Source organism: Suricata suricatta, chromosome 2 (assembly GCF_006229205.1).
Source record: "Suricata suricatta isolate VVHF042 chromosome 2, meerkat_22Aug2017_6uvM2_HiC, whole genome shotgun sequence".
In the NCBI taxonomy this organism is placed as follows: domain Eukaryota; kingdom Metazoa; phylum Chordata; class Mammalia; order Carnivora; family Herpestidae; genus Suricata; species Suricata suricatta.
This window is the reverse complement of record NC_043701.1, coordinates 129,969,136-129,984,875: the sequence shown is the minus strand read 5'-3', so window position 1 is coordinate 129,984,875 and position 15,740 is coordinate 129,969,136. Positions and strand designations below refer to the sequence as shown.

Sequence of the window (15,740 nt, the reverse complement as noted above, 5' to 3'; positions counted from 1 at the left end):
TAACTATGATATAATGCCTTTCTTCATATCTTGTTACAGCCTTTATTTTTAAATCTAAATTGTCTGACGTAAGTATTGTTACTCTGGCTTTCTTTTGGGGCCTTTAGCATTAGAGATGGTTCTCCATCCTCTTTCTCTGGTGCCAGTCTTCACCCCTAATGTTCTTGTTCCAACAGTAGCAAATGTGGCTGTTCTCCAGGGTACGCTGAAAGAACCTTTACTAGTGGGGAAGTGGCATAGCCTCTACCAAAAATGTTCTCTCAGCAGGGGAACTGCCTCTCCCTTTGTGGCCCAAGGACCTTTTGGACCTTGCTGTCTGCTCTTGGAGACTTGCCCTTCCCACTAGAGCTTTGTCAGGTTTTGAGCTGCAGAGTTTCAGTCTCTGTGCACTCCTGTATAGAGTCTTAATGGTATTTAAACCCTCTCCTTTCTCCTTTCTCCCTTTCTTGTTGAGTTCTTTATGGGTGTTTCCACTCTTTCTCTTTCTCTCCAGCTCCTTTTGTAGGGAGTGCTTTTCCAGTACTCTTTCCCCATCTCTGTCCTCTCTCCACAAGCAAAAACAGCCCCTTACCCTCCATGGCTTCTCTCCGCATCAGTTCACCGCTCTGTGCCATTTACCTGCTGAGTTCTGTGGTTCAAGTTGTGCAGATTGTTGTGTTGATCCTCCGATCAGTTTTCTAGGTGTGCAAGATAGTTTGGTGTTGATCTAGCTGCATTTTAGGGAAGAGGGAGGCCGAAAAAATGTTCCATCATCTTGGTCTCTCCTACTTTGTGATGAGAACTTTTAAGATCTACTCTCCTAGCAACTTTCTTTTTTTCTTTTTTTGATATTTATTCATTTTTGAAAGACAGAGAGAGACAGAGCATGAGTGGGGGAGGGACAGAGAGAGAAGAGGAGACAAAGAATCTGAAATAATCTCCAGGCTCTGAGCTGTCAGCACAGAGGCTAATGGGGGCTCGAACTTAGCAACCCTGAGATCATGACCTGAGGTGAAGTTGGATGCTTAACTGACTGAGCCACCCAGACACCCTTCAGCAACTTTCAAATATGCAATACAGTATTATTAATTATAGTCAACATGCTTTATGTTACATCCTCATTGGGTTATTTATTTTATAACTGGAAGTTTGTAACTTTTGATCCCTTTTACCCATTTCACTTAACCCTCCACCTCCCTGCCTCTGACAAACACCAATGTGTTTTCTGTATCTATAAACTGTTTTTATTTTTTGTTTTTGTTTTGTTTTTAGATTCCATACATGAGATCATATGGTATTTGTCTTTGTCTGATTTATTTTTCTTATAATAATGCCCTCTGGGGGCGCCTGTGTGGCTCAGTTTGTTGGGTCCGACTTCGGCTCAGGTCATGATCTCACGGTTCGTGGGTTTGAGCCCTGCATCGGGCTCTGTGCTGACAGCTAGCTCAGAGCCTGGAGCCTGTCTTCAGATTCTGTGTCTCCCTCTCTCTCTGACCCTCCCCCACTCATGCTGTGTCTCTCAAAAATAAATAAAACATTAAAAATTAAAAAAATTAAAAAAAATGCCGTCTGGTTCCATCCATGTGGTTGTAAATGGCAACCATTTACGGCTGAATAATATTCCATTGTATATGTATACCACATTTTCTTTATCCATTTATTGGCCAGTGGGCACTTAGGTTGTTTCCATATCTTGGCTATTGTAAGTAATGCTGCAGTGAACATGGGATGGATTTGAGTTAGTGTTTTCATTTTCTACTAAGAAATACTCAGAAGTAGAATTGCTGGGTCATATAGTTGTTGTTTTTAATTTCTTCAGGAACCTCCATATTGTTTTCCATAGTGGCTACACCATTCATATTTCCACAAACATTGCACAAAAGTTCCCTGTTTTCACTTACCAACACTTACTATTTCTTATCTTTTTGATAATGACCATCATTTTAATTTGCATTACTATGATAATTAGTGATATTGAGCACCTTTTCATGTTGGTCATCTGTATGTCTTTTTTGGAAAAGTCTGTTTAGGTCCTCTGCCCATTTTTCATTGCATTGTTTTCTTTACTGTTGAGTTGTATGAATTCTTTATTTATTTTGGATATTAATCCTTTATTACATATATGATTTGCAAATAATTTCTCCCATTTAGTAGATTGCCTTTTCATTTTGTTGATGGTTTTCTTTGCTATGCAGAATCAATTTTAACATGAGCATTAATGTTTAAATCACTTACAGGCTATAGTCAAACCACATTTGCATTGCTTTAGAATTCTGACCATAGAGCTCTACAAATCATATGACTATGGTTTTTCCTATTGTGTATTGTCTCTTATTCAGATATGATTAGCAGGTATATTTTCCCTGGATATCTTCAACAAGTAGAAATTTTATGTTAGACAAGAAAAGGAGTAAGTCTGTTGGTCTAGGGTAGATGGGAAAAAAGAAATCTGGCAACAGATAGTGGGAGTACACTGCAGTAAGGTTTTATAAGATTGTGTTGGCAAAACATATGGCATAGTTTATTTGACTTTGTTGTTGATTGGGTTATAATTGTCTATTAAACAAAGCTGAGACACTAAATTAGGGGTCATAACCATACCCCACCATCAGTCACTCCTAGAAGTGGACTGGATATGCCATGTGAACAGAACTAAAATACTACCTGTAAAGAAAACCCATTCTTTATTTTAGGGCTAGGTTTGGCTTGATTGGATTTTTCACTTACTTTGTTTCCCTCAATTAGTAGTGGTTATTGATGGAAAATGATTGTCCTTTTCCTTTTTCTTGGTTAACACCTCTTTGAATCAGTACTTCACTATAAACTACTGGTAATTTATCTACCAGAAAGATTAATGCTTGATTTAGGTATAAATAGCAACCTGAATATAATTTCTCCTTACTTTGCTTAATTCAGTATTTTGATAATTTTTCACCACATTTTTGGAAACATTTGTTTGTATAACAATTAACATTACATTTTTTACCAAAGCCTAAATTTGTGTCTAAGTTATTGCTCTGTAGAAAACAAGTATCTTTTAATTAATTAATTAATTAATTAATTAATTAATTAATTTGAGTGAGAGAAAGAGAGAGACCGAGTGAGCAAGTGGGGGAAAGGAAAGGAGTAGAGGGAGAGAGGAGAATCCCTAACATCCCTAGAATCCATGAGTATGGAGCCTGACCCAAAGCTTGATCTCATGACTGTGAGATCATGACCTGAGCTGAGAGCAAGAGTTGGAGGCCTAAGTGACTGAGCCACTCAGGTTCCTCAACAAGTATCTTTTCTAAATAATAGTCACATTAAAAATGGTAAAAGCCACTATCCTATGATTAATAAGTTAATAGTTGGGTTACCTAAAGATACTACTTGTAAAGGTTGGGGTGTCCAGAGCTCAGTCCTGTTCGCTAGCTATACTTTGTTTTCGGGAAATATCATCCAGGCTCATGATTTCAAAAAAATACTGTTCTCAGGCATCTTTGAAATTTTAGTAAGACCATTGATATATGAATAATTACAATGAGAATGTAAGCTATAAGAAACATATTTCCAGCTCTTATCTTTTTCAACTCCTGAATTGTATACTAGTCTCTGACTTAGAAACTCTAATAGGCGTTCTTAACATGCCTAAAGTTCAACTCTTGATCTTCTTCCTTCTTATCTCTCCTTAAGTAAACATTACCTCCATATACCTAACTGATTAGGCCATATGCCATAGACTCATTCTTGTTTCGTTAATAACTCATATACAATTTAATAGCAAACCTCATTGACTCATCAGAACTACCAGAATTCTGCCACTTCTCAACAACCCATCAGTGCTGCCTGGAACAAGCCAATGTGGTTCCTGCTTGGGCTACTCCAACAGTCTCCTAACTGTTTTTCTGTCTTCCATTTCTCTCTCCTCTTCCTTGATCTCTGTGTATGGCCCTTTAAATTTTAGGTCAGATCTTGTTCCTTTCCTGTTCTAAAACCTTCCATAGCTTCTGATCACACGAATAGAATTTATAGTGTTGACAGTGAGTGCCTCAGTGCCAGCCTGACCTCATTTCTTACATTCTCACCTCACTTTACTGTAGGTACTCTGGCCTTCCTGCTGCTCCTGGAACAAACTAATTAAGCTTATGTTTTGGAGCCTGTGTACTTGCTGTTTCCTCTGTTTGGAATATTTACCTCAAAATATTCAATGTCTTACTCTATTTCCTTGGGGTCCTTTTTACTGATCAGAGAGACTTTTTTCTGATACCACATCTAACTAGCCCTTCCTCATCACATATCTATTCTCTTACTCTTCTTTACTTTTTTCATAGCACATATCAATACTCAGTATTATGTTACACAGTTATGTATATATTTGTTTATTCTCTGTCTCTTCTCAGTAGGAGGAGGGTCACTGACGTGTCCTCCCAGTGAAGTGCAGGTACACCAATATTTGTTGAATAAATGAAATGTAGGGGTCTACATTTGTTCATATATTTTGTTTGTTTTTGGGTATTAAGTAGCTATGTAAAAACTGGAAGAAACTAATATTTGATATTAGTGTTGGCATGTGGTCTTTTCCTGGTTGTGTTTAAATTCATATTCTTTTTTCAGGAATAAGTGTACTTCCTGGATTAGAACATTTAGCTACAGTTGTGTTTGACATGTAAATCTCTTTGCTTTGTTATGCCATCTGCATGGCCCAGAAGGCTGGTAAAATTGGAGAGGAATCTATCTACATGTGTTTTGTTGTCATCCCTCAATAGCTCCAAGTAATAGCTTGGCTAGCAGTGTTGTTAATGTAGCAAGCAAACAGAACTCTAAATTATATTTTAAAAGATGATGGTTGTTTTATATTTTCTGTGTCATTAGTGGTGAGGATTGTTACAGGCTGAATTGTATCCCTGTCAAATTCAAATGTTGGAGTTCTAGCCCTTAGTACCTCAGATTGTGACTATATTTGGAGATAGGGCCTTTAAATAGGTAATTAAGTTAAAATGAGGTCTTTAGGTGGGGCCCTAATCCAGTATGATTGGTGTCCTTATAATAGGAGATTAGAATGTGCATACCAGGGGCATGCCCACAGAGAAAAACCATGTCACAGTGAGAAGGTAGTTATTTGCAATCCAATTAGAGAGGCCTTAGAAAAAACTGACCCTGTTAACACCTTGATCTTGGACTTCTAGTCTTCAGAACTGTGAGAAAATAAGTTTTTGTTGTTTAAGCCACCCACTCTAGAGAAGGTCCATAGGCAGACCTGGCACACTAATATAAGGGTTAAAGAGTGAAAATCAGTAGTAAAAAACATGCGCCTGCTTTTTTTTACTTATACCTTGAAAACGAATGATGTAAGCTGTCTTTTTTCCCCTTCTTTTTGGCTGAAAAAGACAAAACTGAATATAAGTATTCTAGATCACTCTGAACTGATCAGACTTCAGTTAACTATAGGAATGGAGAGTTCCTTTTCTATGATACTGGACCTGGGAAATGACAAAATATCCTGCATTAAGGAATTGCTTTTAATGAAAACTACGAAGTGGTATCACTGATACTAAATTTTAATATGGTTTAGTTACCAGCTTTCTTTGTAACGGAACAAATCATTCAACTTTATGGCTCATGGTTAAGGTCTCTAAAATCTAGAGTTTCATTTATCTTTTCATTAAGTAAACTACCACTTATTATTTTCAGTATGCTAGCTCTGGGTTTTCAGGATGAGTCAAACATGGTCGCTGCTCTTGAGTTTATAATAAAGCTAGTGAGATGGTATGATAACAGCTAATTACAAAATGCTGGACTGAGTGTGAGAGGTACATACAAAGGGCTGCGAGAAAGGTAAATGTTCCAGGTAGAGGATGCCAAACATTTCTTGTTCTGGGCCTAATAAGTAGTTTGTGGGCAAACTCCACAAGTAGAAGATAAGAGTGAAAATTTAGTTAGAAATGAGATCACAAATCACCTCATAAACCATGGTTTATGTTAAAAGTCCAAAGCACAGTTTTGGACTTTTATCTTATGGGCAGTCAGGAGCCACTGGAGGGCTTTTAGCTTCTACAAGTATTTCAGATTTGCATTGCAGAGAGATGGCCCTATGTGGGATGGGTATGGGGATGCGATGGTGCATGTACGTTTTATAATGATAGAGTAGAAGATAGAATAGTAGAAGATAGAGTAGAAATTGAGGCCATGTTTTTGTTTCACTTGGAGGGAATGTAGGCTAGGGCAGTAATCCGGAGAGCAGCTATGAGAAGCAGTGGTCCTGGGCTGAAGAGGATATGACAGAAACTAAAGCTTTTAAAGAGACAGTTTAAAGTACCTAGAGAAGAGGATAAGAGAAAGGGAATATTCCAGATGACCTCTGGATTTCTGCCTCAATTTAGATGCATAAGTCATGAAGGTAAGAAATACAGACGGAGGGGGACTGTTTTTACCCCACAGTACCTTTGCACATGGTTCCCTTCGCTTGGCTCTCTTACCCCACCATTTGTCCTGATAGAAAACTGTCTGTTCTTAAAGACTCTTCTTGGAAGCCATACTTAATCCTTGTGAATGTTTGCAGTCTCTTCAGCACTTTCTTTTTTATTTATAAGCCTATTCTGCCTGTTATATTGCAGCTAGTTGTGTTATAGCTCATCACCATACTGGAACTTACTCATCTTTATTGTCTAAATGTCTAGGGTACTGTTTTGAACATAATATGTGCTCAATAAGTATTTATTGGTCTGAGATAATCTAAAAGAAGTTTGTAGTTGGTTTAGGGGGAATGTTAAATGTCAATTGAATCATATACATTTGCTGGGTTTCCAGTACTTCAGTCTTCCACAGTACTTTTGTTAACACAGTGAAGGTTGTTTTTGGTAAGAAATAAATAAGAAATAAAGAACAGTTGAAATTATCAATAACTTGAAACAAGGACTCTCTCTTTCCCAAGAGTAGATGATACCTTTTTTTTTTTTTAAAAGATCACTGATTTTACTATACACAGTTGTCTACAACAATTTTATTTTTTTAACCTTTACTTTCTTTGAGAACTTTGTTTGAAATTTTTAGCTAATTAACATGGTTTAAATGTCTTCTATTTTATTTCACACATTAAAATTAACTCAAGGAAGTAAAAGTAGCCCTGAAGGCTATTGGAAGAAGGTTAAAATTCAAAGTGTTTTAGCTAACAAATAAGAAAAGAGATGACTGTTAACGTGGCCTTTTTAGACTGTAATGATAGAGAATTAAAAAAAATAGAGTTAGATTGGGAAAGATCACGGTTATAGAGTATAAATGTATTAACCCAAGTTGGCATTTAGAGAAGATTTTCTACAGAGCTAAGATCTGAAGTACTAAAGCCATTGTTGCACTAATGCAACAAATTGAAGAAAATTAAACCTCACACCATATTCTGCAATGCTCTATTATGTACAAGTCTTGCTATATATAATGGCAGTTGATGACTTGGTTCACTAAGCATCTCAATTTAATTTTCAGTATCTTTGGAGCACCCAGAGAAGCACACCAGAATTAGGAAAGATTAGAAAAACCTTTTTTTTTTTTTTTTGGTACTATAGACTTTAATATTTAGGTATTACAAAACATTAAATATATACTGATTTAATGGAATTTTAAATGTGCAGAATTAATAAAGTAGGGGATTTCTTATTTAATATTATTTGAAATATTTAATATAGGACATTTAAATGGGGAGCTCATTCCCATATGTATGTATGTATGTATGTATGAAGGTGCATCTATAACTGAGCTCATATTTATAGACTAAAGAAAAGTGAGTGAACCCAAGCTCTTTAAGAGCTTGAAAAGTCAAAAATTTTTTCTTTGAGAGGGACCATCTAAGGTCAGAGAAAGAGAGAATGGGGAGGGTTGTGCATTAGTGACAAAAAGAAAGATTAATAAGGCTAAGATTTATATCATAATCATCTTTGCTGTAAATTCCAACTAAAGTTTTTTTAAAATGTTTGGTTTTTTTGAGAGAGAGAGAGACAGACAGACAGACAGATAGACCAAACATGGGGGGGGGGTAGGGGAAGAGAGAGAGGAAACAGATTCTGAAACAGGCTTCAGCCTCCATGCTGTCAGCACAGAGCCCAGCTCCGAATGGTGAGATCCTGACCTGAGCCGAACTTGTATGCTCAACTTTCTGAGCCGGCCAGGTGCCCCCCAACTAAACTAAAGTTTTTGTGTTGCTTATAAAAATATAACTGATTTTGACTGAAAAAGAAACTGATATTCCTTCAAGAGATGAGAGACTTTTTCAAAAGCAAATGTACTCCCAACCTTTGGTGAGAGTCATCTGTTATCCTGAGTCCCAGTCCCTGAAGGAAGTTGGTTAGATCTTGTGGTTAAGTTGGGTAAAAAAAAAAAAAAAAGAAAAATTAGTTTTCTTTTTTTTCTCTACAGGATTACTAGGCCATCTTTACTTTCTGAAATAAAGTGAATCATTGAAAAGTGTCACTTGACTTTAATTCAATCAATCTTAAATAACTATATTGGGATATTTCAGAAGAAGACATAGGTTTAAATAAATGATTTATAAATGTGAATAACTTGCAGGTTGCAACTGCATTTATTTTGATGGAAGCACAATGTTCTTATACAATGTTCTTTTCACAGTTTTTGGCATTTATTATAAGGAACAAAGCATTTCTGGAATGCTCATTTTAATTTCAAAGCTCAGGCTATTCTATGGAAAACATTTGGCTCATGGAGGATCTGAACAATAATAGAGGAATGTTCAGTGGGAAACGTTATGAATTGTGGCACTTAAAATACATTCTGAAGGAACATTTAGACAATGATGCTTAGTCTTCATTTTACACAAAGATTTTAAGCTAGGTACTACAATTTGTCTTAATCTGGACAAATATCTTTTAATTCTTGATATATAAATTAGACTGATAGTAGTGAAGTATTTGTCTTTTGGAGTATGTGAAAATCCATGTAATAAATCAGGCATATCATCATCTTTATCATCTATGCATGGCCCTGTTTGGTTGCTTGCAAAGCATCTAGGAGGTGTTTTGTTAACTGACTTCATGACTTTTAGCACAGGGATCCCCTTACAGCAAGATGAGGGTAGCCCCAAGGGAATACCTCTGACAAGGATCCCATAACAGATTTTCTGTGTCCATGTGGGGAATGGACTAGAAAATGCAAATTAAATATCAACCAATATTTGAGTCATGTTATGCATTTTACAAGACACTTAATTAACATGTTTAACCTTTATAAAGTCTTATAAGTAACAGGATCTCATTTTCCAAGAAAGGAAACAAAGGCTTGCTACAAGCACTACACTCTGGGTTGTGAATGTGAGAATAAAGCAAATTAGAATAAAGCAATGGGTCTATTGGTTGGAGGAGAATTGAAAGGGCAGACAAAAATTATTTTCATCTACATATTTCCCCATAGCTTAAAAGTTCTTTTTAGTTCCTAGATAAAAAACTGTGTCCAGACATACAAATAAACAAACATGTCATGCTCCATAAGCAATAAAAAAGGCAAATATTTAGGGCCTGTAGAGTAAGAAGGTTATGTGTAGTCTGTTCTCAAAGATGTGGTTCATGATTGTTATAAGCCTTGGCTTTTTGATAGTATGTGGGAATCCAGCTTTCCTTAGGAGTTTCAGGTCTTCTATTTTATTTTATTTATTTTAAAAAGTTTTTCATGTTTATTTTTCTTAAAATTTAAAAAAAAATATTTATTTTTTAGAGAGAGACAGCGCATGAATGGGGAAGGAGCAGAGAGAGAGGGAGACACAATCTGAAACAGGCTCCAGATAGCTCAGAGCTTGATGCGGGGTTTGAACCCACAAACCACGAGATCATGACCTGAGCCGAAGTTGGATGCTTAACCGACAGCCACCCAGGCAGCCCCAGGTCTTCTATTTTAAATACTGGAAAGAAGTGTTTTTTTCTTTCTCTACAATGGGATCTTCTAGCTTTGCTTATGAAAATGTTGACTAAATTTATTATTGGGATCCACGGTTTAATTAAGAAATGGGTAATTTTCACAGTGTAGTTTTGTATGACGTTTTGTTTCCAAATACAGATGCTTAATTTTTATCTCTAACCACAATGAGATACCATCTCACACCTGTCAGAATGACTCAAATTAACAACTTAGGAAATAACAGATGTTGGTGAGGATATGGAGGAAGGGAAACACTTTTGCTCTGTTGGTGGGAATGCAAACTGTTGCAGCCACTCTGGAAAACAGTATGGAGTTTCCTCAAAAAATTAAAATTAGAACTACCCTACAGACTAGCAATTGCACTATTAGATATTTATCCAAAGGACCCAGGTGTGCTCTTTCGAAGGGGCACATGCACCCCAGCGTTGGTAGCAGCACCATCAACAATAGCCGTATTGTTGAAAGAGCCTAAGTATCTATCAATGATGAATCTATAAAATGATGTGGTATATATACACAATGGAATATTACTTGGTGACCAAAAATAATGAAAACTTGCCATTTGCAATAATGTGGGTGGGACTGGAGTGTATTATGTTAAGTGAAATAACACTTTTAAGAAACAAAACAGATGGACATTTGGGAAGGTAAGGAAAAATAAGATAAAAATGGAGGGGGAGGCAAAACATAAGAGCCTTACTTAAATACAGAGAACAAACTGAGGGTTACTAGAAGGGAGGTCGGTGGGGGGAAGGGTAAATGGGTGATGGGCATTAAGGAGGGCACTTGTTGGGATGAGCACTGGATGTTGTATGTAAGTGATGAATCATTAAATTCTACTCCTAAAACCAATACTACACTATACGTTAGCTAACTTGAATTTAATTAAAACATTTTTTTTAAAATCCCCTCTTTTGAACTACCTCATTCATTAAGCCATTTATATAACATTTGTTTAACACCTACCTTGTGCATTGTTCTGGGTGTTGGAGAAAAAACACATTTTCTGCTTTCATGGAATTTAGCTTTTACTATTAGAAGCATGAAGTAAACATATAAGCAAGAAAAGTCAGGCCCTGTAAGTGTTTTGAGGAAATATAAAGTGGGGTGAAGGGATGGAGTGAGAGAGAATGGGGATGCTTATTTATGATTATTTTGCCTCCTTCTTAATATAGGTTGCTGGCTACAAAGTGATATAAATAATTATTATATATAAAAATATATGTATATTGCATTGTTTCCATAGTAAAACTTGGTAAGTTTCAATCTCTGTGACTCTTCTTTCTTCTTGCCCTTCCTCTCTCCCTTCCTACCTTCTTCCTTCTTTCCTTTTTATCTTTAGTTAAAAATTCCATAGTGGCTGATGACATTGCTGTTGGTGCCTTTAGTTGACTTATGAGGGTATATCAGTAGTACTGGGAATAAATCGTGTTACTACAAAATACTTCCTTTTGTTTGGGGCTGTGATGTCCTAGGACTGTGTTCTCACAGTTTGTCTAATGAGTGGCTTGTATTTTTCCAATTTTAGGTTACTACACTTGTAAATTGTCCCCAGAATCCTTCCAGTAGGAAAAAAGGATGTTCCAAAAGAGCCAGAGTCCTTCTAGCTTCTGTGGAGGAAGCAACCTGGAACTTATTAGACAAGGGAGAGAAGATCGCCCAGGAAGCCACGGTTTTAAAGGAAGAGCTTACTCATGCACTTGAGGAAGTTCGCAAAGAAAGTGAGTGCTCCAGCAAACTGTATATCCTTAGGGTGTTAGTTAAGGAATTAGATTTGTGAGCATTGGGTTTCATTGACTTGAGTTTATTAGTCTCTTGCAGAGTTCTGAGGAGCTGGTTGTGGGAGGCTGAGTGGCTTATTAGAAAGCTTTAAGGCTCAGAGTACTACTCCTGGTTCTTCCCTTGAGTTGTTCAGCCCCTACAGGCAACTTCTTCCCCTCACACGCCATAGTTCATCCATAATAAGCAAAGAGAAGTGTATCCTTTTTTTGGTCATAGAATATAACGACATATGACTAATGAAGCTGAAGATGTGTTTGCCCATACATAAATAAATAATGAAGTTCCTTGTTAATAGTTGGAGATATTAAGTTACAGACCTGACTACTCAGAAGTACATTTTTTATCTTTTGATATTCTGAAGGTTTAGATTTTCTAAACTTAAAAAGAAATGCTTTGCATAAACTAGGCATAACTCATGTTGCTGCTATGTCAATATGATAAAATGAAAGTGTACATGTCACCTGTTGATGTATTTGCTTACATATGATAATCTGTAACTCCAACAGTGTAGGCAGTTCTTTTAAAAAGAGTCTGCAAATGAGACTCACATTCATTAGAAAATTGTTGTGTTATCATATGTAAGCAAATACATCAACAGGTGATATGTGGTATATATATACAATGGAGTATTACGTGGCAATGAGAAAGAATGAAATATGGCCATTTGTAGCAAAGTAGATGGACCTCGAGGGTGTCATGCTAAGCAAAATAAGTCAGGTGGAGAAGGACAGATACCATATGTTTGCACTCATAGGTCTAACATGAGAAACCTAATGGAGGACCATGGGGAGGGGAAGGGGGAAAGAGAGTTAGGGAGAGAGAGGGTCGCAAATCATGAGAGACTATTGAATAGTGAAAATGAACTGAGGGTTGAAGGGGGAGGGGAGCGGGGGAAGGGCGGTGGTGGTGATGGAGGAGGGCACTTGTGGGGAAGAGCACTGGGTGTTATATGGAAACCAATTTGACAATAAACTATTAAAAAATGATAATAACAAAGAAAAAAAAGAACTGCCTTATTTACATATCAGCTTGCTGCAAGAAACTATTTTGAGACATTGGTCATTCTCAGCAGGAAAAAATAAAATAAAAACATTAATTGTCATGAAATGGTATATATTTTTTTTAAAAAGTGAGTTACCAGTTTTTGGCTCAATAAAAGTAAATTATTTTAAAGAGAAAGTCTCAAAGAGAAGTATGTGTGGCTTGTAGGATTATGCAGTATATCCTTCCCTGTGTTCTATTATAATGTGTGAAATCATATTATCATGTGATAGATATGGCATATGTTGTATACACAACAAATGTATTTGGTTAAAGATCACCCAGTGCTTTATACTCTGATTTTTTTTTTTCGACAAACTGCCAAATTGAACTACTGCCACTTGAGTGTGGGAGGAAAGCAGTGAAATGGCAAATGGTTTTGGAATTTGGGGAATGGCCAATGCTTATCCTATGGATAGCAGAGATAGTAACAGTGAGAGCACTGTTCTGAAGAATTTGGAAGGAATTTTAGCTCATTGGTGAAGTTGAAGTATCAGGAGAACAAATTCTGATTCAAGCACCTCTTTGATACTTAGAAACATACTTTAGTTTCCTGCTGTTTTAAAAGGGCTTTGTCCAGTGGCATAATGTAAAGGACTAATGAAGAGCTAATAATAAGTTTAAAATATTTGAGAAAGTGAAAAAATATTAGAGGTAGGGGCTGTTTTTACTTATTTATTTATTGTCTTATTTTCAAAAAGAATTTTGAGACTAATTTAGAAAATGTCTTCTATTAAAGACAGTGTAACTTATACATTACAACAGGATTATGTTTAATTTTGTTTAACTGACTTTAGTGGCTCTAGTTAGAGACTTGCAGTGATAAATAATGTGGACATTTGATTACAAGGAATCTACCTCTGGAAGATGAGACAAGGATAGACCAGGGGAGGATGGTGAAAGGAAATATCATATATGAATAGAACTGTAGAGATCCAGCAAAGTGGCCCACATAGTGATTATTTATTTTTTACTCATGATCTTACAAATTATCCCTATACTTAACATTCATACCATGATAAAGTATTAAACCCAGTGTTTTGTTTAAATAGTTTTAGAATATCACATAACAATTAGCTAGGAATTATCTAAAATTTTTTATACATGTTTTGCTTAAAGCATATAGGCTACCTTAGTATAGCTTCTACTTCCCTATAATGTATAGACATTGTTTCTAAGTCACACAGTTGGCTATACTTAAACTTTTTTAAATATTGAGAAAAAGATCAATACAGAAAAGTGCACACATTATCATGGACAACTCAATACAGTTTCACATTGTACACACAGTAATGTAATCTGCACCCAGATCAAGAAATAGAAACTTACCAGAATCCTAGAAACACCCCTTGTGCCTCCTACTAGTTACCACTTCTTCACCTCAAAGGTAACCATTATCCTGGTTATTACATAGGTTAGTTTTTTGCTTCTTTTTGAACTTAACATACTATGTGATCCCACTTATGTAATCTCTTGAGTCTGGTCTCTTTTTGCTCAATGTTATGCTTGTGAGATCTCATCATATAGTAGTCATTCATTTCATTGATAGATAGGTTATAATTTATTTATCCATGTTACACAGGTGGACAACTGAGTTTTTTCAGTTTTGGGGCTTAATGAACATTGTTGCTGTGTACATATTTGTGCATATTTGGTCCATGAATGTAGATATTCCTGCTGGGTTATACTTAGGATGAAATTGCTGGGTCATAAGGTATATACTCAGCTTTAATAGATTATCCAAGGTTTTCCAATGTGGATTTTCTAATTGGCACTCTTATCAGTAATGTATAAGAATTCCAGTTACCCTACATTCTTATTAACTTGGTGTTAGCAAGTGTCAGTGGTTTCGATTGAAGTGTATGTAGTAGTTTTTCATTGTAGTTTTAATTTGTTTTTCTTTGATGCATTTTTGTGTGCTCTAGATATGAGTCTTTTGTTAGTTGTGGATGAAAACATCTTATCTCTTTCATTATATCAGGATTTTTTATATTCAGAAGTAATTTTGATAAATTCCAATTATTTTATACCTTTATTTATATAATTTTTTCTGTTCTTTTAAAAAATTTTGCCTACTGCAAGTGAAGAAGATATTCTTATATATAGTCTATAGGCTTTATTGTTTTACCATTAGGAATGATGTGAGTTGGGGTCATGATTCTTTTTTGTTTTTTATATGGGAATTCAGTTGATCCAGTATTATATAGATGCAAATGGAAGTTTAATTGTTTTAGTAGTTATTTAAAAAAATTACTCTTTCCCAATTGAATTACTTTTGCACCTTTGTTGAAAATCAGTTGAGCAGATCTGTGTGAATCTACTTAGGAATTCTGTCCTGTTTCATTGATTTGTATTATCTATCATTATACCAATAACACATTGTCTTGATTACTGTACCTCAGAGTAGGTATTAAAATAAAAATTATCTTGATTTTGTAATTCTAGTGGAAATATAAAGAGACATTCAACTTCATATTAGAGATATGCAAATGACGTACCATTTAATGCAATTCAATTGGCTGAAATTAAAAAGTCTGATTAAAAAGACTTTGAAATAACAGAACCTTTTATTACTTGTAAAATTGGGACAACCCACTTTGAAAAATAGTTTGGATATGTCACTTTTGTTAAATGCCAAAGTTATATATATATATATATATATATATATATATATATATACACACATTTACATATATATACACACACACACACACATATATATATATACATACTCAAATCAATTATATTTCTGGTGTTGTTGGTGTATAGACTTTTTTAGATTGGTACTTGTCAGGTATTATCTCCAAAATGAAACATTAGGATAGTTATTTTTAAAAAGAAGGAAACATTTGAAACCCGCAGACACACATGGCCTGTTTGCTTGGGATCCCTTATGATAATAAGACTATAGTACTTTATTTGCTTATGTGAGAAACTAATTTTACAGAAGTTATATGGTACAGTATACAGCACTTGCCATTCATACATGAAATAGCAAAGAACATGGAATTGCAATGGGTGTGTGTATGTATATAGATGTA

General features: G+C 35.5%; 1 protein-coding gene across 2 annotated transcripts in view; it reads left to right on the top strand.

Annotated features, from left to right (window-relative positions):
- Positions 1–15,740, top strand: part of CTNNA3 (catenin alpha 3) — a 1,635,386-nt gene that overhangs the window by 49,463 nt on the left and 1,570,183 nt on the right. For both annotated transcript variants that reach the window (XM_029931758.1, XM_029931757.1), the window contains exon 3: positions 11,405–11,597. In XM_029931758.1, the coding sequence (XP_029787618.1) occupies positions 11,405–11,597 (193 nt within the window). The remainder of the gene's footprint in view (positions 1–11,404; positions 11,598–15,740) is intronic.